The 24,695-nt window shown below is 38.6% G+C and overlaps 1 protein-coding gene across 6 annotated transcripts in view; it reads right to left on the bottom strand.

The window, feature by feature from the left end:
- Window positions 1-1,708: 1,708 nt before the first annotated feature.
- Window positions 1,709-24,695, bottom strand: part of TM2D1 (TM2 domain containing 1) — a 36,102-nt gene continuing 13,115 nt past the window's right edge. The window contains exons 5-8 of one of the 6 annotated variants that reach the window (XR_012160463.2): window positions 19,129-19,202; window positions 11,153-11,292; window positions 5,413-11,032; window positions 1,709-2,899 (exon numbers count right to left, since the gene is read on the bottom strand). Coding sequence is in view for 2 of the 6 variants with exons in the window: in XM_073357511.2 (XP_073213612.1) it covers window positions 11,182-11,292; window positions 19,129-19,202 (185 nt within the window). In the remaining 4 variants the exon portion in view is untranslated. Of the gene's footprint in view, window positions 2,900-5,412; window positions 11,293-19,128; window positions 19,203-24,695 lie in introns of all 6 variants that reach the window. The other 5 variants (XR_012160464.2, XR_012160461.2, XR_012160462.2 and 2 more) reach the window with 5 other exon arrangements.

Here is a 24,695-nt window from a genome sequence, read left to right as displayed (position 1 = left end):
GACTAATAGTCTGCAGTTTTAAGTGGGAGGGAATTTGGGTGCAAGCTGTTAATTGGAGTGAGTCCTCTATACTTAAATTCACTCCCCAAGTTGGTTAGAAAGGGCCCAGATGTATTGACTCTGTTGCTATGCTGCGTGGTTCACCATTTACATTGGCTTTCCCCTGTGCTGCAAAGGTCTTGAGGTTTCTGAATGACAGAAGAGTCTCTTTTTTGGGGGGATGGGGATTCAGAGTCAATCAACTGGCTCTGAGTCAGTAGGTTAACTGTTTAATTTGTTGTGTAATTATGTATTACAGTTCAGCATGCATTTAGGTTTCAATTGGCCTATTTTATACATTTTCTTATAACCTATAATTCAACACTGCATAGTTTCACCGCATGTCAAAAGTAACCACACTCCAGTAGCTTACTCTTTAAAGAGATTTCTTTACCATTAACTTTGTTACGGTAGACACAGCCTGGACACTGTTAGAGTGACAAGGACTATTTCCTTAATTACTGTACACTGATAATAGCATTTACTCTGGCAGCTCCAGTGCTATTCAATCAAGCGAGATCCAATACAAAAAAGCTGATTTGCCAAAAAAGAGATTAGCATAAGTGCCTACAGTCACATTCTATTTTTGAAGTTAAAGCTACTATCTCTGTGAGCATTTCTTGTGGGAACTTTATGAAGATAAAATGGATTACTCTCATCTGAGATATTTGAGGAGAATTATACTGAATCTCAATTTTTAGACTAATTGCATTTTTATAGAAAAATAATGAAAACAAACACTGTAAAATAAAGAATTGGTCCAATCTGGGTTTCAAAGTGCTAAGGAGCATAGGAAAGGCATATTTATTATCTTATGTGGACACGAATATTCGTCTATTGTGGTGAATTCTGAACTCCCCAATTTTGTACTGCTGGACTTAGTCATCAGCTGATCTTCTGGTGACTAAAGTTGTTGCTTTTTATCATTAAATGCCATTATTTGCAGAAGATCTCATACACGCTGGAAATGCAGACTTCAGCATTATGTACATTTGTAAGCAGAAGGTTAAGCAGGACATTTAAATGGTGAACTAAAATGAGATCAAGGCTTAAAACCAAATTGCAATGGGGTATGAGAGAGGTGGTAAGTGGACATTAATCACCAAGCAGATTTAATCAGGTTTTAAGCACTCTTGGGGAAAACACCCAAGACTCACTCACCTAGGGTCTGATCCTACCAACACTTATGCATGAGAATAACTTTACTCATGGGAGTAGTCCCACTAATATTAACAGTGTTTAAAAAGATCCGGACCGTATTCTGCTTTAGCTAAAATAGCAACCAGACAATAATTTTGTCCTAAGGGGATTTGAGAGTATGAGTAGTTGTAATCTCACTCAAATCGTCACCCTGTGCATGATAACACACATGTGGCCAGGGAGCATAAAGATCCATTTTTCCATGTTCTATTCCTTGCCACAGTCTATTACTCTGACATCAGGATCACAGACAATCAGTTATTGCCAAAGATGGGCCTGCTAAAACCATGGAGCTAGTGCCTTCTCATGGGACTGAGCTCATTGTTTCAGGGACACATTTAGCAATCATAAATCCTGGCTTAGAACACTAGCCCATCTCTACTCTTATTTCAGCACTTGCACAATGGACTTAAACTACTGGTACTACTAAAATAAAAATTCCAAGTGGATAGCAACATTTCCACAGATATACAATTCATTGTCACAAGGCAGTTTTATTAGATACTTCACCATTTAACTCTACTCCCCCAAATACAAAACCATACAACCCCCAAACTCCAGCCCATGGCAAGTTTAATGCCCTCTTTGGGATTGTCTCAAACAGTAGTAAAACAGATCCAACAACCAGGGTGAGTGCAAGATGATCTAGTCTTGGCTGGAGGAGGGGAGAGAGCAGTGAGGGGAGAAGAGGTAGAAGTGGGGAGGTGGGAAATGGGGCAGATATCCATCCATTGTTTATATTTTCAAGGAGTAGCAAAATGAAAAATTCTACAACCCCTTAATTCTGATTGTAGAAGAGGGACAGTGATGTAACTGTTCTCAGGGAACAATATTCTTATTTTATGGAAGGAGGTGAGCCAAGATACTTAAGCTCTAGAGAACCTTTAACACAGGAAGCTATTTATCATAACAAGCTTGGTTGATACTGCTCCCATACTGAACCAATTAGATTAGCCTATTTCGTCATACTTCATAACCTGGGATGATAGGTTTCCAAGCATGGTACAGTGCAGTAATTGAATTTTGATCAAACACACATGGCTCATAACCCTGTATGTGAAACTTTCAGAACAGTTCACAGCTTTTAAATATCCAGTCAACATGTTGCCAAAAGTACAGGATGTACTTGATGCAAGTGGGAAGGAGGAGAGAGAGTGTGCTGTAACTTGGTACAGCTGTAAAACAAACATTTTTTATTCTGATTCTGTTCCTACTTTTGCAAAGGAGCTGGGAGAAAGACAGCGAATGTCAAGTCAGTCACTTTTCTTCCCAGCCCCCATACTTCCCAGATATACACTTACATTACCACATGCTTTTAAATTCAAGATACTGTATTAGATACTAGGAATTGTCTGTTAGCATGATGTTCACTGCTCATGCTTATTTAACAAAATAACTGAAAAGTAGTGCACATCATCCTCTTAATAGGGCTACAATGGATGAGATCATGAAATGACAGCCCTAAAAGATAAAGATTCCTCCTTTCCCCGGCTTCTGCTATTGCCATACAGTGGGGTAGTCCTGCTCTCTTCAGACTATGCAGGGACAGTCAGTCACACAGACGTTGGTATCAGTCAGGTCCTTAGCAGACAATGGCTTCCCATTACATGTTTTCCGTACGTCTTCCTCTCAGTAAATGCAAGGGGTTTGAAAGAGGTCTCTAAAGACAACAGAAAATAGTAACCATTTCATTCCCAACAATTTTTGGTACAAGATGTTTGCCATAAAATATGTCCAAAGCACTGTCAATCTGAACAGCAAAATGAACATTGTGTGTTTTGGTACTTGTTAAAATAATATGTCTGATAAATACAAGTTACAGCTGCCACCTGGCCTACAACTATCCTAAGCGTGCCAGGGCTTTTTAGAGCAGTGGTTCCCCAACCTACATGTTTCAGTAATAGCACATCACTGCTAACCTCCTTTTCAGATGTGTGCACTCTACCCTGCCAGGGAGCTGGGGCTGCTTCAAACCCCAATTTCATGCAATCCTGTACAACTTAAAGGGATACACTACTGATTCAGCTGAGAGCTTTGTTTATTATGCTGATCCAAATGACCAAAAAAGATTGGGAACCTCCACTTTCATTCTGTGGATTATCCATCTCACAGCCTTCTTACACACCTGTTTTGGAGCACAGGTGGGTAAGAGAGAAAAAGTTACAGCTTCCAAAGGGGAAAATGGTGCTTTCCAGATTTAACCAAAATATGGACCCCACTTTGTCTTGCCTTTGGGTCAGGACCAGGTACAGTGACAGAGTGCAACCACCAATGTAAGCCTTCTAAACGCAGAACAGAGTCCAGGAAAAAAATGACTAACAAGCTGTTGCAGAGAAGAGGAGACAGAAAAAGAACTTAGTGTGCCACACGTCAAAACTGGGTCCAAATTTCAGCTCAAGGCAAGGTTAAAAAACAGGCCTGTTATAATCCTCTTAAAGAGAGGATTTATACAGTAATTACAGTAATGGAAACTGATCTTTATAATTCTTATACCAGCTACAGACCCGGTGTGTCGTATGCATCTGCAGAGGCTGCTAGCTACATTTCTTACAGCCTGCAGATGCAATCTTGAGAACAGACCGTTCAAACCTACAGAGACAGAACTATCAAAACAGGGCATGGGCATGTCCAAGATCTAATTAGGTTCAGGGGCTAAAGATAAAAAAATCCTAGAAGAAGCTGGGAGTGTGCTATTTTTTTCCTGTTAAGATGGAGAGATGCTGTGCAATATATTTTAATTTCTTGTCCATGGAATTTGTGGAACCAAGTTTTCCTTTCACACCATGTAAACAGGTTTAGAATGCATTTGTTTTTATCTTTCCATTTCCTTTCCTTTGTTACAGCCCGAGGTCCACAGAGACAACACAATGGTAACAGCATCCTGTTCTGGCACAAATTCACCTCACATTCACACTCCTGTTAATCTTTGTTGTGCGAGAAAGAACAGGAGTGCTAAATGTCTGCCTGTGTACTAAAGAGCAGCTTCAGCAGACCTAGGAATTCAGCTATGGGGTTTGGTTCCACCTACAGGAAGCAAAAAGAAAAATCATGCTCTCAAGCTTCTGCAGTACCTTATTCCACAGGTCTAACAAGCCAAGCTTGTTGCAGTCATCTATCCAGCCCCAGTCCTCCTGACTTCATTTAGGTAAAGGACTCCCTGACTGGATGCCAGGTCATCTCTAATTAATACTAATTAATATAGTTCTGTAGAAGTCCAACTTTTCCAGAGTCCTTCAGAAATTGTGGAAGGAGGTCCACAAGAGACAGGTATTTTTGGCAGCTGACGCATGAATGAATAGGGAGTTATGTACACATAGATGGAAATATGCTTTAAAGTGAAAAAATCCTGATAAAACCATCCTTGAAATATTATGGATCATATTGGTCCTCTAATATCTGGTTAAACATTTGGAAAATACTACAAAGAAAGATAGCAACTTAGGTTTTGTCTACACTGGAACCTGAACGACAAAAGTTTTGTCATTCAGGGGAGTGAAAAAACACCCCCCCACCCCAAAAAACAACAAAAAGCACCGGTGCATCAGCTCTCCTGCTGACAAAGCTACCACCGCTTGTTGTGAGTGGAACTTTTTTGTTGGCGGGAGAGCTCTCTCCTGCCGACAAACAGTGGCTACGCCGCATGCCTTTTAGCAGCACGGCTATAGTGGCACAGCTGTGTCATTAAAAAATGCGTAGCGTAGATGTGGCCTTAGAGTTTGGTAGGACTAGAAAGCATCACAGTGTAACAAAGACTGGCTTTGGGGTGGGGGCAGAGAGAACAGCAGCAGTTCCTGACTAAAACCTGATCTAACAAAACACTAAAGCACCCGCTTAGAATTAAGCACTTGCTGTGATGGAATGGGGCCTACGTTACTTTTGTGGTTAACTGCCTCCTGCAACTGCTGGTTGAAAAGAATATATCTAGTACATGACTGCTGATTAAGATACATGCCTTTAGTGAGAGAAAAGAGCTTGTGTAAAAAGCCTAAGTTCACAGGTGCATATAAATATATGATGGACCTTTACAACAATGAAGAGAGTGTAAGAACTCAAAGTTACCAGACTGTACACATGTATCTCAGGGAAAGAACTGTATTACAGCATAGTAGAGAAATATAATCAAATCATGTAATTACAGTCACAATATATGCCTATGAGACAGCAGAAACGTACCATTGCCTGTGCAACCTTATCTTTGACATTTTCCCAATTGAATGTTTAAGCACACAACTGTAATGTTCCCAACATCATTGTGTGTACAGAACAGTGATAGAAATTGCAGCAGAAGCAACAGGAAGGGCAGTGGATCCAGAAATGGGCTAAATGAAGCTAAAAAAACATGAAAAGATGGAACACGTGAGAAGACTGAATACACAGAGCTGGGTAAGCAAATATAACCCAATATACTCTTGAGGAACAAAGGAAACCATAGTTGATGGGGTCACAACAGATGTTTTCCAAAAACTGTGACAGAACATTTAAAACACAAAGATCTTCCTGCAGATCTGAACAGTTTTACTGGCAGGCTACAACAATACACCTTTGGAAACAATAAAACCTAGCATTTTAAGGTTTTATCGGGTACAGAAATCAAAGCAGGGAAGTGATATCTCTGAGTAGTAAGTGGAGAGAGAAAAAAGCAGCAGAGTCAACAAAACAGCATCAGGAGACATTAGCTATTTCCCCTGCCGTTTAAATCATTGCAGTCCAATAGCAGTCAGAGAGTTTGCTCTTTAAAATGCTTTTAAAACAATTTTCCTGGAAAACAATGGTATGTGCATATTATGATGATGAGGTATACAGGTTGACGCGCACAACTAATGCAGTCATGTCCTACTCACACACAAAACCATATAACTACACCACAATGTATTCCCTATTTTTATATAAAAATTTAAAATAATTTATATATTTATATACACCCACCTTCTCACTGTACAAATCAATGCAATGTGCCCCAAAGTGACTCCTTTGACTAGGTACTACACTACACTTCAATACTGCTGTAGATAGAAAACCTTACGATAAAGAGAATGAAATAATGACAATGTTTATAGAGAATACATGGTCTTGTGGTCTGACTGGCATTCAGGTAATATGGGTTCAATTCCTGGCTCTGCCACACCTTCAGCAAAGTAGTTGCTTTCTAACCCTAAGTTCCCCATCTGTAAAACAGCAGTAATATTTCACCTCACAGGGCTGCTGAGAGGATAAGTTAATGAACGTCTGTGAAGCAGTCACATACTGTGGTGTTGGTGGTTGAGTTGGGGCAGGAAAATAACTATCTAGATACATGATTAGGATTTTTATTGCCTTTCTCTACAGAGAGAGGCAAACCAACTATTGAGGGAAGAGTTCCAATCCTTTGAGAGGATTGTTCTAAAACAGTAAGATCACTCAAAACTAGAGAAACAATAGGGTGAGCAGCTTGACTTATGGGAGGATGCCACGGCATTCAGCAATTCAGAAAATCATTATAAACACTTAGATGCCTACCACTGCAGATAACTTGTCATTAATTCAGTGGTTTGGATTTACATCTTGCAAAGATGTTTTTACAGTCCTTATGGTAAACATTCAGTGTCTGACTCTAACAGCATGCAAATGCAGACCTCATTACTTCTTTAGTGATCTTGTCATTATCATGTGCCTGCTCAGTTAAGCCTCTCCAATTATTAGTATTGACCACACAGCTGAAGTCTAATCACATGAGGATGCATGTATTGAGCCGCACAAGATGGTTCAAACACAAAATGGTGTGCTGGCAAAAGTTGGAGGAGATATGTAACTAGCTCTTGTGATGTCTGTGACATTGTATGATTAAAATATGACATGCTTCTCATTGTTGCTAACACTGTTATACAAATCTTATACGAAGTATATCATATTAAAGTATCAATGGAAAAGTCACAACCTATCAAATGTGATTATCCTGTTTGTATGCGTGTATCATCTTTGTATCTAAAGTTAAGAATATTGACTATGTACCAGTATTTCAAATGTGTTTGCTCCTCGGGTAACACCCACCATGTAGTCTACATCCAGTCTAGCCAGTACATTGTGAATGGACCATTCAAGTTGATGGCCTATTAATGAACACAGTGGGCCATGGAAGAAGCTTATCCATGCCTGGTGGGCCTTCCTGTGCATGTTTTAGTCAGAATATGGGTAATGGCCGTTTCTATGACTCACTGAAGAATGCAAGGGCATGTGACTAGCTCATCTGACTCTGGACTCCATCTTGTGCCTGTACTTTTCCACAAAATGCACTGAGGGCTTTGTTTGGGACAAGGAAGTTCCTTTCACATGGCAGAAGGTATAAAAAACCCTGGAAGCAACTCCATTTTGCCTCTTTCCTGCTCTGATCTCTGGACTGTGGATTTACACTAAAAGGAGCATTCCAATCAATGGAATGAGGAGCGTCCAATCTTTTGGAAGTTACCAGAGACTTTACAAGCCAGCAGTTTATTCCACCATTGCTTCAAACCTGATACAAGAACTCTGCAATGCTTGTATGTATGTGATAAGAAGACAGAAAATACTACATTGACTCTATATAAATCCATGGTACACCCACATCTTGAATACTGCGTGCAGATGTGGTTGCCCCATTTTAAAAAATTATATTGGAATTGGAAAAATTACACGGCAACAAAAATGATTAGGGGTATGGAATAACTTCCATATGAGGAGAGATTAATAAGACTGGGACTTTCAACTTGGAAAAGAGACTACTAAGGGGGGATATTACAGAGGTCTATAACATCATGACTGGTGTGGAGAAAGTAAATAAATAAGGAAGTGTTATTTACTCCTCATAACACAAGAACTAAGGGTCACCAAATGAAATTAATAGGCAGCAGCTTTAAAACAAACAAAAGGAAGTATTTCTTCACACAACGCACAGTCAATCTGTGGAACTCTGCCAGAGAATGTTGTGAAGGCCAAGACTGTAACAGGGTTCAAAAAAAGAACACGATAAATTCATGGGTGACTGGTCCATCAATGGGTATTAGCAAGGATAGGCAGGGATAGTGTCTCTAGCCTCTGTTTGCCAGAAGCTGAGAATGGGCAACAGGATGGATCACTTGATTATTAACTGTTCTGTTCATTTCCTCTGAAGCAGCTGGCATTGGCCACTGTTGGAAGACAGGATACTGTGCTAGATGGATTTTTAGTCCATTATGGCTGTTCTTATGGCTGTTCTTATGTTCCTTTGAACTCTCTCATCTTTCTTTTCTTTTATAAATAAGACTTTAGATATTAGATACTAAAGGCATGTTGCATCATACTGGCAACAGTGTGATTGTTGGGTAATATCTGAGTTTTACATTTACCTGGCTATGTGGCTGATCTCTTGGGATTGGAAGAAACCTTTGTTTGATTAAATTGATATTAAATAACCACTCATCATTAAGTCTAGTGTCTGGGTGGTAAAACAAAGGCTGGGATACCTAAGGAAACTGCATTTCTAACTTCTTGTTCACCAAAAGTTTACTTTTGTTACTGGCTTGGTATATCTTATGGAAGAATAACCACCAGTTTGGGGTGGGTCTGCCCCATTTCTCAACAGTTTGTCTTGAATTTGGTATTCTCAGCTGTGACCCACTGAGGCACGGTGACAATGTCAACTTCTGAAAGGCTTCATAGACGCAGCATATTTTGAAGAGGAATGTGAAGGAGAGGGACACAGTTAGTAAGAAGAAGGGTCAAAGGAAAATAATCTGAAGAGAAGAGAGAAATTAAAGTTGGCCAGAACTTTGAAGGCCTTGCTGTCTAGTCATCCTTGGGTGTAACATCACCACCATACACAGGCTCTTAAGTAGAGGAGAGGGAATATGAAATGGGCGGCAAAATCGCACAATCCTGAGCAGTATGAAAAAGACACAAACAATCACTCCATGTTTTGTTGCAGTTATATGAGGGGGAATAAAGGATGAAAACACTTTCAAGGTGGACAGGCCTAAAATAGTACCTGTTTATGCTGAGTCTCCACACAATGTGCCTCTGTACTGACAGATACTCTTCCCTGCTAAACTTTCTGCTCTTGGGAGTGGTGTAATAAAGACATGTACAAACATTTTATATAAACTGATGGACTTGCCAACATGTCAAATTTTCATTCACCTTAAGTTTTCATGCACAAATCAGCCTCAGCGTCATTTAAAAGACAACAAAATGGAATGTTGCAAGTAGTCTGGACATGCTAAATAACTGTTCTTGAACTGTACCTTTCTTAAAATGTACTCAATATAAATAATTTTTAGCCCAATTCATACATGGTTTACTCTTCTTACATGTGGCATATACTGATAACACCTTGACTGCTTAAAAGTAAGGTTATGTTTACGCATGGTGTTTTTTATACTTATCCTTAATTTAGGTTAAAAGGAAACTAAATAGCTGAAATGACACAAATTTTCTATGAAATAGTGGTCTTTGGAAAATTCATAAATCGCTTTAGAAAACATTGATAAGGAAATACTAAAATAGTTTTGAAGGTTGTATATGAATAAAAAATCCAGAAATGTTATGAAATAGGTTATAGTGAAGACAATGTAATGTAGATTTCTGGTCCAAATTAAAACAGTTTTTCTGTAATTCGCTTGTTTCAAATCTACTAAATGGTTAAGGGAATGTTTAAATTAAACAGTATGAAGATATTGACTATCAAACATCAACACTGAAGCTTCTGACTATATCTTTCATGACCTATTTTTGGTAAATCTTTTCCTGACCTGTTTTTGGTAAATCTTGGATGTCACACGGAAGTTTGGTTACAAAGCATTTGGTGAGATGCGAAGGGTATATGTTTCATTAAAATACAAGATGCCTTTGTCAACAAGGACCAAATAAAAGAAGAGCGCTAAGGACTTTATTGCGTAGGTTAGAGGGATCAATCCACATACCTATATTTTATTACATCTTCTATTTAAGTAGTATAAAGAATTTGTACTTCTGACATATGAATGTAGGTACATTAAAACGTAGGTACATATGTTTTGTAAGAACTGTTTTGAAAAAGATGGAGCATAGATGATGGTTAAAAGAATAATAAAGTTGATATCTGACCATGAAAGTCAACAAGTTTGGGGTTTTTTGAGACTGAAGGTATAATACAGGCAAAATAAACAGGTTTTATTCTAACTTTGATGCATAATGTCTACTGTGCCTGTTGAATGAGGGTGTTCTATTTATGGTATTACACTTTTCTATCCCTTCCCCAGCTGCTGATTATCATTATTAAACTGTGAGCCAAATCAGGCAACCTCACTGAAATTTGTTCTTTACCTTCAAGGAAAACCTCTTTAAATTAATAGGATTGCAAACGATATAAATCCTCACAGATTTTGGACCAATCTTTTTAAAATCAGGCTCTTAAGTCTTTTTTTTCTGACTTTTGAAAAAAATAAAGATGTCCATTTCATAGCTGTTACAGAAGCCTTACAATTCTGGAAACAGTGACATAGGTTTTAGACACAGGGGTGATATCCTAGGCCTCCTGAAATCAATGCCAAAACTCCCACTGACTTCAACGGTGCCAAAATTTCTCTCCAGATACTTTGCCTGAAACCAGAGTAATTTTTATCCCATTAGCTGTTACTAACTCACATTGAAAGATAAAACAATCACAGAGCACGTTGTGAATATCTGCATAACTCACAAGTAGCGCAGCCTAGAAGTCATGAGCTACGTGTTCACAGAAATGGAGCAGCCACACAGAAGAGACTTGGAAAATGAGTACCTCTGATGTGAAGTCTTGCGCTTGATAACATTTCTCTAATATCTTTACCTGCTTTTTTCAATACACAACATTTAATAGGCAGTTACATAGTTCTAATAAAGTGTCATTAATATAAATCAGTTATCAGGAATTTCAGTGGACTACTGAATCCAATAAATCAAAATGCACCTGTGTATACATGATACTTCCTGCCAGACTTAAGGATACATCTGTGTTTTTCTGAACGTCTCATTGGTAATACTCAGCCTGGTAAGCCTTGCTCCGTAGTAATCTATAATGTAACTAGAGCCATCGGAAGGTCCAACAATCTAGAAAAAAAAACAAGATTTTCCAATATTAATTAAAATGTATACACTTTTTGTGCTAATGTCTCAATTATTGTTAATTTGTCCCTCACAAAATTAATCATGCTCAATTTACAAAATATAAACTGGATTCATTTTGAAATTGTGCTGCAGTTTAACCATTTTAGTGAGTATTCTCTTTGAAGCAAGACTTCCCTAGGGCTTGTAATCAACCAAATTACAGTGGTGAATGAGCTGCTAGACTCTGGCCTTAGATTGAACCTATCAGGATTTGAGCCACAGCAGGCTGCCTTTTAGAAGATCTTTCTGACAGATGGGTGAGCCCCAGAAAATGTCTCCATTTCAGTAATAAGGGAGGATAGATGGGAGAAAGAAACAGATGATGGCAGCTATTTTGGGAATGTGAAACTGGTAAAGAATGGGGCCAAAGAAGAGCTTCTCTGGGATTTTTCTGTAATTGATAAATGGAGGTAGAAAGCCCAAGGAGATGAAGAACAAGAAGAGAAAATTGGCAGGGGGGAGGTGTGAGGGTAAGAACTGTCCTCAACTGTGCCTATCTCTGATGGGAGGCAAGGCTACTGGCGTAAGGTAAAGTTTTAGAGCATATATAATTTAAAAACCCTGAAAAACACTAACATAACATATATTCTTTTATAAAACACCTGCACGTTGAAAGTTATGAATTGAATTTTGTTCCATTCCTGGCCCTCTCTTGTGCTAAGGCTACCAGTTGTAGCTAATGGGAGTTGATTTTTGAATCATGAACAGTATCAGAAGGAAGGAGGAGAATGAACCCAGAATCTTCTTCCCTTGAAAGCATAATGTCCAGAAGTGAAAAAATTAGCCCACAGGGAGGCAGCATGGTCTACTGAATAGGACAGAGGGCTGGGAGTCACAAGACAATTAATTAGTTTGCTAGCTCTTCCACCATGTAATCTTAGGCAAATTGCTTCACTTCTGTATAATTGAGGACATTTGGATTCCATGATGATGGACATGGAATAAGAACCTGAATAAAGACAGAATAGGCCCTAGAATGTCAATCCTTTGCTGGCTGTTTTCAGAGTATGGTGCAAAGCCCAGTTACTTCAGTTGCTTTATTCTTGACCTTTTTGGCACTCCTTCTCTCCCTCTACCCTTCATTCTTTGCACCAATTGAGAACTGATCCCTTTTGCTGATGAAGGTTTCTCTGCTTTGTGGGAACATCATTGTATCTGATTTGATTATTGTTGTCTTTCAGATTTTTAGACTATTTTGATGGTGCTTGAATGCCACAGAGTTGATTAAGTAAAATTCAACGTGTACTGTGTGACAAAATTATGTATCAAGCTATTCACCCCTGCCACTTGGTGCTTTCTTGAGCAATCCCTTACAGAATGGTGGTTGTTACAGGTTGAGAGATGTCTCAACTGACTTTTGAGAAGCAGGACAATGAGGCAACACCGTTTCTTCCCTTAACATGTTACAAAGCTTCCCCCCACTCTCTCTGCACCACAAAAATCAGTTCAGATGGCAGAACTAAACCAAGTTGCCTTCAATCCTCCTTTAATGCCTTCTTGATGGACCAGCAGGTATTGCCTTTATCTCCTTCAGAAACACATGGAATTTAACCACCTTCAGGAAAGTTCATGGTGTCCCTGTGCATACAGCTAATTATGAGGGGGTTCTGAGGGAAGAAGGAGAAAGGCAAGTAAAAACTGCTTCTGAGCAGAAGCACTACATGCCAAAAACCCATACTGAATATTTACAGCCAGGTAACACTAATAAGCAGCAAATGCTCCATGTTTTGCTTCGACTAGCACTGGGGAAGAAACAGTAGGTTCAGCCCCTAGTATGTCTATGACTGAATGCACCCCTATATTCACACCCTACACACCACAGTAATAATCTTTGTACAAATTATGCCTTGTAAGGTTGTACCCCTATGTTCACCCCCTTTATAGGACTATGATAAATCTTGTACAAAGCATGCCTTGCGAGTATCATTTGAAAACTCGTAATTTGCTGTTCATTATTGTTCTAGTAAAATATATGTGGCAACGTTGTATGTAAAGCTATAAGATACTACTATATGATGTTACTAAGACATATTCCAAATCTGGAGAGAGGTCACAATCTGGTTCTCCAGAGACAAAAGGCTAGTGAATGCCTCAGCCAGGTATCAATAAGATCAAATGGGCCTGGTTAAGTTGCCTTTCTTTGGCAGGAAAGAGGGTGTGGATAAAAAAAAAATCTACATCTTCACAAAGGAACAGCTGGGAGTTTCCATCCACACAGACTTTCTATCTACTGAACTTTAGCTGGAGATGACAAAGAAGAGAAGGATCTCTACCCACAGCATCAACAGCACTTGAAGAACAAAGGAAGCAGCATAGGACTGGGGAGGGATCCTGACTGAAAGAGTTTCAGCCAGCAAGACTGTTGGAACTTGTGGTGAGAGAGACCTTTGCTGTGAATTCACTCTAGCTTGTTAAGTTAGCCAGTAGTTGTGTTTTACTTTTATTTTCTTGTAACCAATTCTGACTTTTATGCCTCATTACTTGTAGTCACTTAAAATCTATCTTTCTGTAGTTAATAAGCTTGTTTTACTGTTTTATCTAAACTGGTGTGCTTGGGAAACTCCATTTGAGATAACAAGATTTATGAGTATCATTTTCTATTAATAAAATGATGGAGTTTATATGAGCTTGTATTGTCCAGGAGAGGGCTGGGCAGTACAACACATACATTTCTGGGAGAAAGTCTTTAACGGGGAATTTGCTGGTGTTACTCTGTAGTGTAATTCATGAGTGACTGGCTATAGCACTCATACTCCATAGCTGGGAGTAACTTACATGCTGGAGGCTATATGTGAGCAGACCAGGAGTGGTAGCTCTCATGGCGAAGCAGTGTAAAAGGCACCCCAGGTTGAAGAATTGAGGGGACACAGCTGTTCATCAGTTCAGATTGTACTCTGGGTAATGTCACAAAGGGATCACTAATAACTCACTGTCAATAATATCATGGTGAAATGGCTATAGCAACATTGTATGTAAAGTTATGAATATAAGCTGAAATCATGACTGAAGCATGTTTATCAGACAAATCTGGGAAGGGGGTAAACCTGTATCTCAAAGACAAAGGACAAGGTGACACTTCTTACCAGGTGTCATCAAAACTGATGGCCAATCACCTGTCAAGTGGCCAATCTTTGGCAAGGAAGGGGTCAGGAACAAACAGATCTGCATCTTAGCAAACAACAGCGTGAAATCTCTTTCATCAAAGATTCCTTGTCTCTATCCTCACAGCAGGAGTGAACTTTATCTAGGGGTAATCCTCAGGAAAATGCATTTCAAAGGGTGATTGACCTATACAAGTGAGGGCCAAAACCACCCCAAGTTCTCTCTCCCTATTCATCTCTCCTTCACCTAAGATGACAAAAGAAACAGTCTTTTGACTTTGGGAGCAGATCCTAGCCCGAGAATTTGGTCAGCCATGTTACTGGGAGCATGTGTTAACAAGTTAGACTTGGTTCAAGGTAAAATTGTTAAGTTTTAGCACTAGAAAACATTTTATCTTCATTTCTCCTGTAACCATTTCTGACTTTAAGGCCTTATACTTGTACTCACTCTGTTTGTAGTTAAATAAACTTGTTTTATTCTTTAATCAAATCTAATCCAGTGTTGCATTCAAATTGAACTGTATGGGTAACTCCATTTAAAAGGAAAGAAACCAACAGAACTCCATTGGCCATCACATACAGTCCTCAGCTAAAACCTCTCCAATGCATCATCAGTGATCTACAACCCATCCTGGACAACGATCTCTCACTTTCACAGGCCTTGGGAGGCAAGCCAGTCCTCGCCTACAAACAACCTGCCAACCTGAAGCATATTCTCACCAGCAACGACATACTGCACCATAGTAACTCTAACTCAGGAACCAATCCATGCAACAAACCTCGATGCCAACTCTGCCCACATATCTACACCAGCGACACCATCACAGGACCTAACCTGATCACCCACACCATCACCGGTTCATTCACCTGCACATCTACCAATGTAATATACACCATCATGTGCCAGCAATACCCCTCTGCTATGTACATTGGCCAAACTGGACAGTCCTTACGTAAAAGGATAAATGGACACAAATCAGATATTAGGAACGGCAATATATAAAAACCTGTAGGAGAACACTTAAATCTCCCTGGACACACAATAGCAGATTTAAAGGTAGCCATCCTGCAGCAAAAAAAACTTCAGGACCAGACTTCAAAGAGAAACTCCTGACCTTCAGTTCATTTGCAAATTTGACACCCTCAGCTCAGGATTAAACAAAGACTGTGAATGGCTCGCCAACAACAAAAGCAGTTTCTCCTCCCTTGGTGTTCACACCTCAACTGCTAGAAGAGGGCCTCATCCTCCCTGATTGAACTAACCTCGTTATCCCTAGCCTGATTCTTGCTTGCATATTTATACCTGCCTTTGGAAGTTTCCACTACATGCATCTGACAAAGTGGGTATTCACCCATGAAAGCTTATGCTCCAATACATCTGTTAGTCTATAAGGTGCCACAGGACTCTTCGTTGCTTTTCCATTTAAAATAGCAAACTACTGGATATTGATCCTCTTAGAGGGGCAATGGACCTAAAATATCTGAACTGTCCAGGAGAGGGCTAGACAGTACAGAATATGTGTTTTGCGGGAAAAATTGGGACTGGGAGTGTGTTGGGGTTGCCCTATAAGTGGTAACCAATGTTAGTGGAAACCAGAGTGTGACTGGAGTATGCTGGCAGGCTGCAGCTATACACAGACACTCGGGGTGTGCCCAGCCTGCTGCTGGCTGTTTGTGAGGGGCTCAGGTTGGGAACTACAGCGGCAAAACATCATGAGGCATCCCTGGTTGCAAGGCAGATGGCGACACAGCTCCTCACTGGTCTGGACAGCACACTAGAATGTCATAATGTCATACAAACATGGCAGCTAAAGAACAGTGGTTTAATGTACATATACAACCATCTGATTTAGAATCTTTAACACAGAAGACAATATAAATGACATAGAATGCACATGTGCCTTTGTGGCTACAGTGATGAAGTTAAACAGCAAAAGCTCAGTTGGGCTTTAGTTCAGTCCAATTAGTTTAGCAATAGCTACTAAGGTAATAACTTCAGCATTGCAGGTTTTATTTTTGCAGGTCTGTATTAGAAAAGAATATGCACGTTTATTCTAAATTTTCTTTACAAATACAGTAGCATGAACCACAGACAAACTGTTCTTTCTTCTCCCATTTGGTCCATACACAATGTTTGAGATGATGGCCCAAAGAAAAAATGTTGCTACCCCATAGGGGAGTAGGAATTGTTTTGGGTGGAAGGAGCCAAGATAAATTAAACAGTGTGGGAAATAAGTGTATGTAAAGGTCTATGATCAACCGGAATAAGTATTCTATCAAATAAAGGTAAGTTATTTTAGCCTATTGTGGCCACAATTTATAGTGGTCTTACAAAACAGGTTGTATGATGGTGCGAGGATTTGTGCCTTTCTATTAAGATGTAAAGAAAGTTTACAACTGACAATACATTCTGTATATTTTAGCACAGGAGAGAGAAGTTACAATATTCTCTTTGGCCAGGATCAAGAGTTAACTATATTTTTGTTCACCTTCCTCCCCAGTGTACATGATTCCATCATTGTGATACTGATGATTTGCCTCAAGAAAGTGTTCATGAGAAAAAGCACATACTGAGGTAAAACTACCAACTGTACAAAAAGCAAAAATTGAACAAAAAAATTGAGTTTAATTATTCCGGATGGGACTGATTTAAAAAAGATAGTTGGAAATCAAAAAAAAAAAAAAAAAACCAAACCCAAACAAATTCTTCTAAATAGACCCATCCTGGAATAGAGAAACTCTTGCCGCTTTGTGAGGCCACAAGATATCAGTTGAAGGCCTTAATCTTCAGTAATCCTAAAAAGACCCCTCTCAATTAACATAGGTCATCTTTTTGCAAATATAGATAAAATAGCAACATCAACTTTCTCCTTCTCCACCCTGCAGTCCCTGAAGTAATGGGGTAGGCCAGCAGCTGTTCATATGTAAACTTGCAACTGAATTTTATTTATTTCAAAATATTAAATATAGAAGTTGAACATCACATGCATGTGTACCACAGCGCAAAACCCATGTGTTATGCCTTCTTCTTTCTCACTCTTCTACAATCGTCTTGTGTTAGAAACACTGACCAAACTGCTTCTAAGCTCACCTTTTGATTGAAAGGGGGAGGTCTGTTTCTGATGTTTATAGAACACCAGTCACTACAGTATTTCCCTTTCCACTCTGGCGAACGTGCAGAGCACCAACCAGAAGAAGCAAAGCAGAAATGAAAATGGAGCAGGGTAGCCAGACCATGACTGTGGAGATGTATACTTACCACATACTGTTTTGCGAACAGAAGTGCTGGATATAGCCATTTGTTTTAAGTTTTAAAATGGCACACAACATCCAACACATTCTGGTTTGCAAAGCAAGCATGTGGTTGGATTCCTGAAGTTTAGGAAATAAATGCACACGCTTTACAAACTACCTGGGACATTTTTAGTGTTTACTATTCGGCATTGTCACTGCCTCTTTTCTCCTGGTCTCCAGTAACTTGCTGTGTTTGTACAAAGAAATACTGACTAGAATCCAGATTTCTGCAGCACCACTGGTCACCATTTCAGAGGCTGGTTAATCTTAATAAGAAACTCTGATAATCTATGGTTTCAGAGTAGCAGCTGTGTTAGTCTGTATTCACAAAAAGAAAGGAGTACTTGTGGAACCTTAGAGACTAACCAATTTATTTTAGCATAAGCTTTTGTGAGCTACAGCTCACTTCATTGGATGCATTTAGTGAATTTCCACTGAATGCATCCGATGAAGTGAGCTGTAGCTCATGAAAGCTTATGCTCAAATAAATTGGTTTGTCTCTAAGGTGCCACAAGTACTCCTTTTCTTTTTTCTGATAATCTATACATGTCAAGGAAAGGAGGAGATTTTTTTCAAAGGTGCCTAAGTCCCCATTGGCTTTCTGTGGGGCTGTGGCACTTAAGTGCTTTAGAAAATGTCACCCTAGGTATAAGAGTAACAGCCGTGTTAGTCTGTATTCGCAAAAAGAAAAGGAGTACTTGTGGCACCTTACAGACTAACCAATTTATTTGAGCATGAGCTTTCGTGAGCTATATCCGATGAAGTGAGCTGTAGCTCACGAAAGCTCATGCTCAAATAAATTGGTTAGTCTCTAAGGTGCCACAAGTACTCCTTTTCTTTTCACCCTAGGTAGTTAGGTTTATCCCTGCACCCTCTTGAATGCATTTACACACGTCTTCCTGGTGATGTGTTAAACCAGGGATCCTAAATAGAAGCAGTCATAAGATCCTGTGGTATTTACCACTCCAAGCCACATGTGACCTGGCCAAACTACAGTGCTGGACAACTAGATTCTGCTTAAGTTCTCAAGTAGTTTTAATAAGATACATCAGTCTTCACTCTGCCATAACACATATATGCAGTGTTGCTTTGTGTGGTGAAAAAGCTTCCAGGTTACAACTAGAGGTGGTTGCACTGCAGTGACTGGAAGAAATATCTAGTTGGCAATTTATTTTAAGGTCAAATCTATTTATATTTAAATCTATTTCCTATGATGCACCCTCTGCAACATCATGACTGAGAAATCAGGACCTGGATTTTAATGTGTAAGATAGTCAGAAAATTCTCAAGAAGCCAAAAACAGACTGGCCCCTTTTTTGGACTTTATCAAACTTCTAATAAACAAAAAATGGATTTGTATCCTAGTTTGAAAGTGTCAACTTACCTGCATTGAAATGAGAATGAAATCAATTAGGCTACCAATTCCACAAAACCCTACAGTGCAGAACTTTAACAAACCTAGAAAGGAAAATAAAACTTAATTACAGCCTTAAGCAATTCTCTATAAAGTTTATGGTACTTTACAGTTTCCAGGTGCATAGGCATTTCCCCCATCTGACCCCCCCCGGGACATTTTAGCATGTGAGTGAAATTAACACAAGAATCTTTTAATTAATTATCAGAAAGTCTTTACATTTTCTTTACATTTATGCACCAACCTGTAAAGAAACTTGCTTAGTTTAAAAGATTTAAACACAAAGTGAGTGTAACAGACATAATTCTGAGAAAAGGAAGAGAATGAACACATTAGTGTCAACTTAAATTACTGAGTTTTTCCTTTCTCTGGCTGGATGCACAGTTAATCTTAAAAGAAAGAACAAAGAAATCTTTGCGCATTGGAGCTCCAAAACTTATTTTAACATGAAACACTTTCTACTGTCTCAAGTTGTAGAACATACTAATTAGACTTTGGAAACAGCTGCTGCATTACATGCTGGGTTTGAATAATGTTCTCATTGCTAGTGTATACAATACTAATGTTTAAGGGGTTGCCAACAATGTAGATACTTTTCTAGGAACTTACAGACATATTCCACTGCATTTAGAATGAATACATGGACATGACTAACAAATGACTGTTTCACTGAGATGATTTTCCATTAAAGGTGAGGCAGAACTGTAATAAAATGTGGAGATACTTAGAGGATGTCTTTAGAAGCAGAAGGTTGCCTTAAATAGTTTATTGAACAGACTTCATTGTATGTGAACACTGTAAAAATTTCAAAAGCATCAAAGTGACTTAAGAAACTTAAACCCCAAGGACTTTCAATAAAGCTTAAGGGGATAAGTTACTTTTGAAAATGTGTCTCAGTCTCCTAAGTCACTTAGGCTCTTCAGAAAATTTTATCCAAGATTAGAAAGTGTAAAAAGGAATGTTTGTCTTTAACTAGATCAAGTTAATTATAGGATATTGTATGAGGAGAACTGTGCCGTCTTCAGCAGCGAAAACAAGTTTATACCTGCGTGTAAAATGCACAGCACACTTTGGATGCAACAGAAATCAACATGCTGGAAATACAGGATACATACAGCTATATTGTTAACAAAATTGAAAAATGGAAACCTAATAATGAGAATGTGACTCTTGACCAAGAGGAAGAAAAACATTTAGCAGGCCGGCCTTCCAATGGAGCAAAAATAATTTCACTATGACTCTATAATATGAAATGGTGTCAATCAATGAAGCATACAAGTCATGTTATATGTACAAAATTATAAATACATAAATGTTTAAAACAAATTGTTCTCAGTGGTTGGTGTCTGGGACTTGCAGCAGCCAAACATTTTAAGCTTTGACATCAGTATTGGCTGTAGTGTCAAAAAACATAAGGGCAACAGCCAGGAAACAAATGCCAGCAACAGGGGACAACAGTTCTGAGTTAGGACTAAAATGAGGCACGCCAATTTCTCTGGTAAATACTAGAGTACCAAATTTATTATCTCTGCAACTAGAGCATTCCCCACCCAAAGTATTCGTGGATAACTCTTCCATCTTTTGTCATGCTCTCAATACATATTCTGAACCCCACTGGGAGTTGGCATTTTAGGGACCCAACAAGCCACTTTCACCCCACCATCTGTACTGGCGTCAGAATCAGAGACAGTAGCTCCAAGTGTGTAAGCACTTTATGTATGGAATTAGCTGCAAGATTTTATCATTCTAGTCACTTTCATTCTCCATTATTGGTTGTAGAAACACTTATTGAGCCCAATTTTTGCTTTGGGGAGTATGGGGAGGAAATGCAGGAAAGGAAGCAAAGACAGAAAGGAGGAAGAAAAAATAAACAAACAGTGGAAGTGGCCAAATAACTGTAAGAGTAGAGGGGAAAAAACAGGCCATTATATCACAAAAATTGTGGGTTATTTAAGTTTAGGGGGAGGCACTCCAAACCAGCCTTCCATGTAACAAACTAACTTGTTAATCTGTATTCAGTAGTTTGGATGAACCAGTGCTCCCTCTAAACACAACAGAGGGAAGTTGTCTGCATGGGTGTTTGTAATTTTCATCACATTTCTGCAAAATATTTCAGCACTATTTACTCTTTAGTTCTGCTTCTTTCAGGGAATGGATGATCCCAAATAAACTGACAGTTGACAAGCAAGCCACTGTATTGATTTTATATTAAAATAAAATGCTGCAACCCCAGTGCCCATCCCCCAGCCATCTTCAAGCTATTCTGAATATCAACAATGACACTTGGTAAAGAGTTAGAATTTTGCAACAATCCATTCACTAATCAAACTTCAGACTTTCTACAGGAAAGGTCTTGATGCTTTAAGGGTTTGAGCCTTTGATTACTGTAGTAAAAAAGTCTGGGATCTTGTAGTTAAATCCATCCTAAGTGAGGAAAAAATATCAGAAAAATTAGGGTGGATGCCTTTGGAGCTAAAAATCCTCAATTACCTTTTTAAAAGATGACTACCATAAAGCACAAGGGTAACTGAATTTTTGTGAACCTGAGAAATTTTGGGGATTATTGCCCTTCTGGATAATGTAAGATGCTCAAGGCTCTTGGAAGATATGCAATGCCAGCCATGCGTCTACTGGAATCAACCTTCAACCCATGCTGAGGGCACCAAGGACCTGGCTCCATAGTTCAGGGGTTAGAGCATTGGTCTTGTAAACCAGGGATCGCAAATGGAAACCTTGCTGGGGCCTGAGCAGCAGTTTCTGGCTGGACCTGTTGTCCCACCTCTCAAATTGCAAGTGTAGATTTAATAGGGATCGTACTAACGTGCAGAAGAGGAGAAAGTATTTTAGCTGGAGTCTAAAAAGAAATCTAAGACTGAAACAGGACTACACTTATTTCCTCTACATGTGAATAGTGTTACTTATTTGTAGCTGTAAATTAATTTTTTTAATCGACATATTGCAAGAGATAAGAGCATGTGAAAGTGCTCCGAGTTTCAGAACATCTTGTAAGCAAAGCACCTGTAGAACATAGGAATTGCCATACATGATCAGACTAGTCCAGTAGCCCAACAGTGTCTAACACCAACTGCTTCAGAAAAAGGTGCAAGATGCCCTACAGAGAAAGTCTCTTCCTAACCCAGTTGGTTAGAGGTTGGCTAAAGCATAAAGATTTACTTTCTTTCAGGGTGGATAAAAATAAATGATTTAAAAAAAAATTAAAAAAACAAAGATATTTTTAATTTATATCTGATTTTTTTATAAAATGCTTTTTGAGGAAAAAACCTATCTAAAGATAAAGATATGTTATAGCTCAAAGATATCTCATCATGAAATAGGGATTATAAATTCTAATTCTATAGTATGAAACAATATATTCATGTAATGTTTAAGAAAAGTTTTGTAAATAAGTTCCAATAGTTCATGGATTAGGGACCCAATCTTATGGGGTTCAAGGGACTTCTGTATAGATTATTTAGGTTAATCTTTCTATCTACCCAATGGGACTCAGTGATCAGTCTAGAAGATAGCATCAGAGATGCTTAGTTTTGCAGTTCTCAAACTGTGGATTTCTGTCTCCAGAGATAACATGCTTGTTAACAGCAAAAATGTTTTTAAATAAATAATATATAAAGGAGAGAAATAACAGACTTCAACCCTATTGTCCCTCTGCAAATTTGCGTACACAGAGTTAATCCCTTACCTCTCTCTAAAAGTGCAAAGTTTCAAAAAGTTCAATGAATAGAAGATTGTTGGGGCGGAATAGATCTGGACAAGGAGAAGAAGTCTGGAGATAAATGTGAGAAGGGAGGGACAGGCAGTAGAAACAAAAGTGAAACTGTTTGAGCAGCATATTCCAGAAGTCTTCAGATCTCTGAGTGTAGCCTTCACTGATTTGAGATCTACCATACCATTCTATCACTAGAAGAGACCCAATTTGGGAATAAGAACCATTCAAGAAATATATGTTTGCTGATGATGTTTTAAAGAAAGTGACACCAGTGAACTGGTGGAAGTTACACAAGCACTTGGATTCAGAGACTGTTGAAGTGATAATCTCACTTTTAACAGCAGTAGCTTCTTCTTCTTGTGTAGAAAGAATATTTCTCTTCCTTTGGACTAATTCACTCCAAACTGAGAAATCGTTTGGGACCTGAAAAAGCAGGAAAGCTTATTTTTCTTTTCCAGATTATGAACAAACAGGAAAATGAAGGTGAAGATGATGGGGTTAGCTGCAGAAGCCAATGTTTTAAGTTTCTCATGTTGACCTGGCTGACAGTCGATTTAATTTTTGTTTTTAAATATTTCGTTTAACTATTTTAGTTAAAAACAAAACAAACCTGATTTTAAAAAACTTGAATGTTTAGCTAAATTCAAAAATTCATATGCTTGTTTTGTCAAAATATTATATCTTTGCTGTTGAAGAAAAAAATCCAGAATACATAACGTTGTTTTAGTTAAATAAAACAATTTAAATGTCTGTCTGGTGGTGATGTCCTCCTAATACAACATGGCAAGAAAATCCTCCAAATATTAAATGATTAACCTGTTGAATTGGAGATATTTTGACGTCACTGGGAGATGAACAATCTGCTTCAATTACCTTTGGTAAATGAAATGACCAAGCATCATTCATTTTCTGATACAGCTGTAAAACTAATCTGAAAAGTTTTCAAAATAAATCACTTTAAAAATGTATAATGTATTCCTTCTAAAAATGAAACCTACATCTATCTCTGAGTTGTGAAGAATATGTATTATGGTTATAACAACCAACAAGAATGCACTTTTATGTAGAAATCCATGATTAAATCGAGTCTTTTAAAATAATGATTTAAATCAATTTGATTTAAATCAAATCCACCCTGCTTTCCTTACAAAACTTGAGATGTTTCTGCTATCCATACAACTTCTTGGCCCCAACAGGTATGTCTACACTGCAATTAAAAACCCATGGCTGGCCTGTGCCAGATGACTCAGGCTTGCAGAACTCCAGAGCCCGGGCTCCAGCCGAAGCCTCTACACTGCAATTAAACACGTTAACTCGAAATTTTTTCCCCTGCAGAGGTAAGAGCAAAGAACCTTTGATAGCTCATTAAAAATGAAGGATTGTTGCAGGATTGCAAGATGTTTAGAAGTCTCGACAGTATGGTGTTGTATACTCTGTACTAGATCTTCACAATGATGTAGTCAATGCTATTCACTGCCAAAAAATAAACTGTGTTTTAAACCTAAAATGTTAAGTTAGAGGTCTGGATTTTTTGATACTCATCTTAAACGGAATTATTCTCATGTTTGGGGAGAGGAGAATAAAGTTTCAGAATGAGGGCTTATGCAATTTTAGTCTGAAGCCTTGTTTGTTTGTTTGTATGGCCAAATGGAAATATGGAGGTTTACAAGTAAAGTTCAAATCCTAATTTAAATCCCAAGTGAGACTGAGTTTGGTGGTCTCACAAAAACAAAACACGAATTGGTACTATATGGCACCATGGGTCCCCTTGAGAACAGACTAACAAAGATGGAAATAGCAGGGGGCTTAC

The sequence above is a fragment of the Lepidochelys kempii genome, chromosome 8, assembly GCF_965140285.1.
Source record: "Lepidochelys kempii isolate rLepKem1 chromosome 8, rLepKem1.hap1, whole genome shotgun sequence".
Taxonomy (NCBI): domain Eukaryota; kingdom Metazoa; phylum Chordata; order Testudines; family Cheloniidae; genus Lepidochelys; species Lepidochelys kempii.
This window is presented reverse-complemented; position numbering and strand designations above follow the sequence as displayed.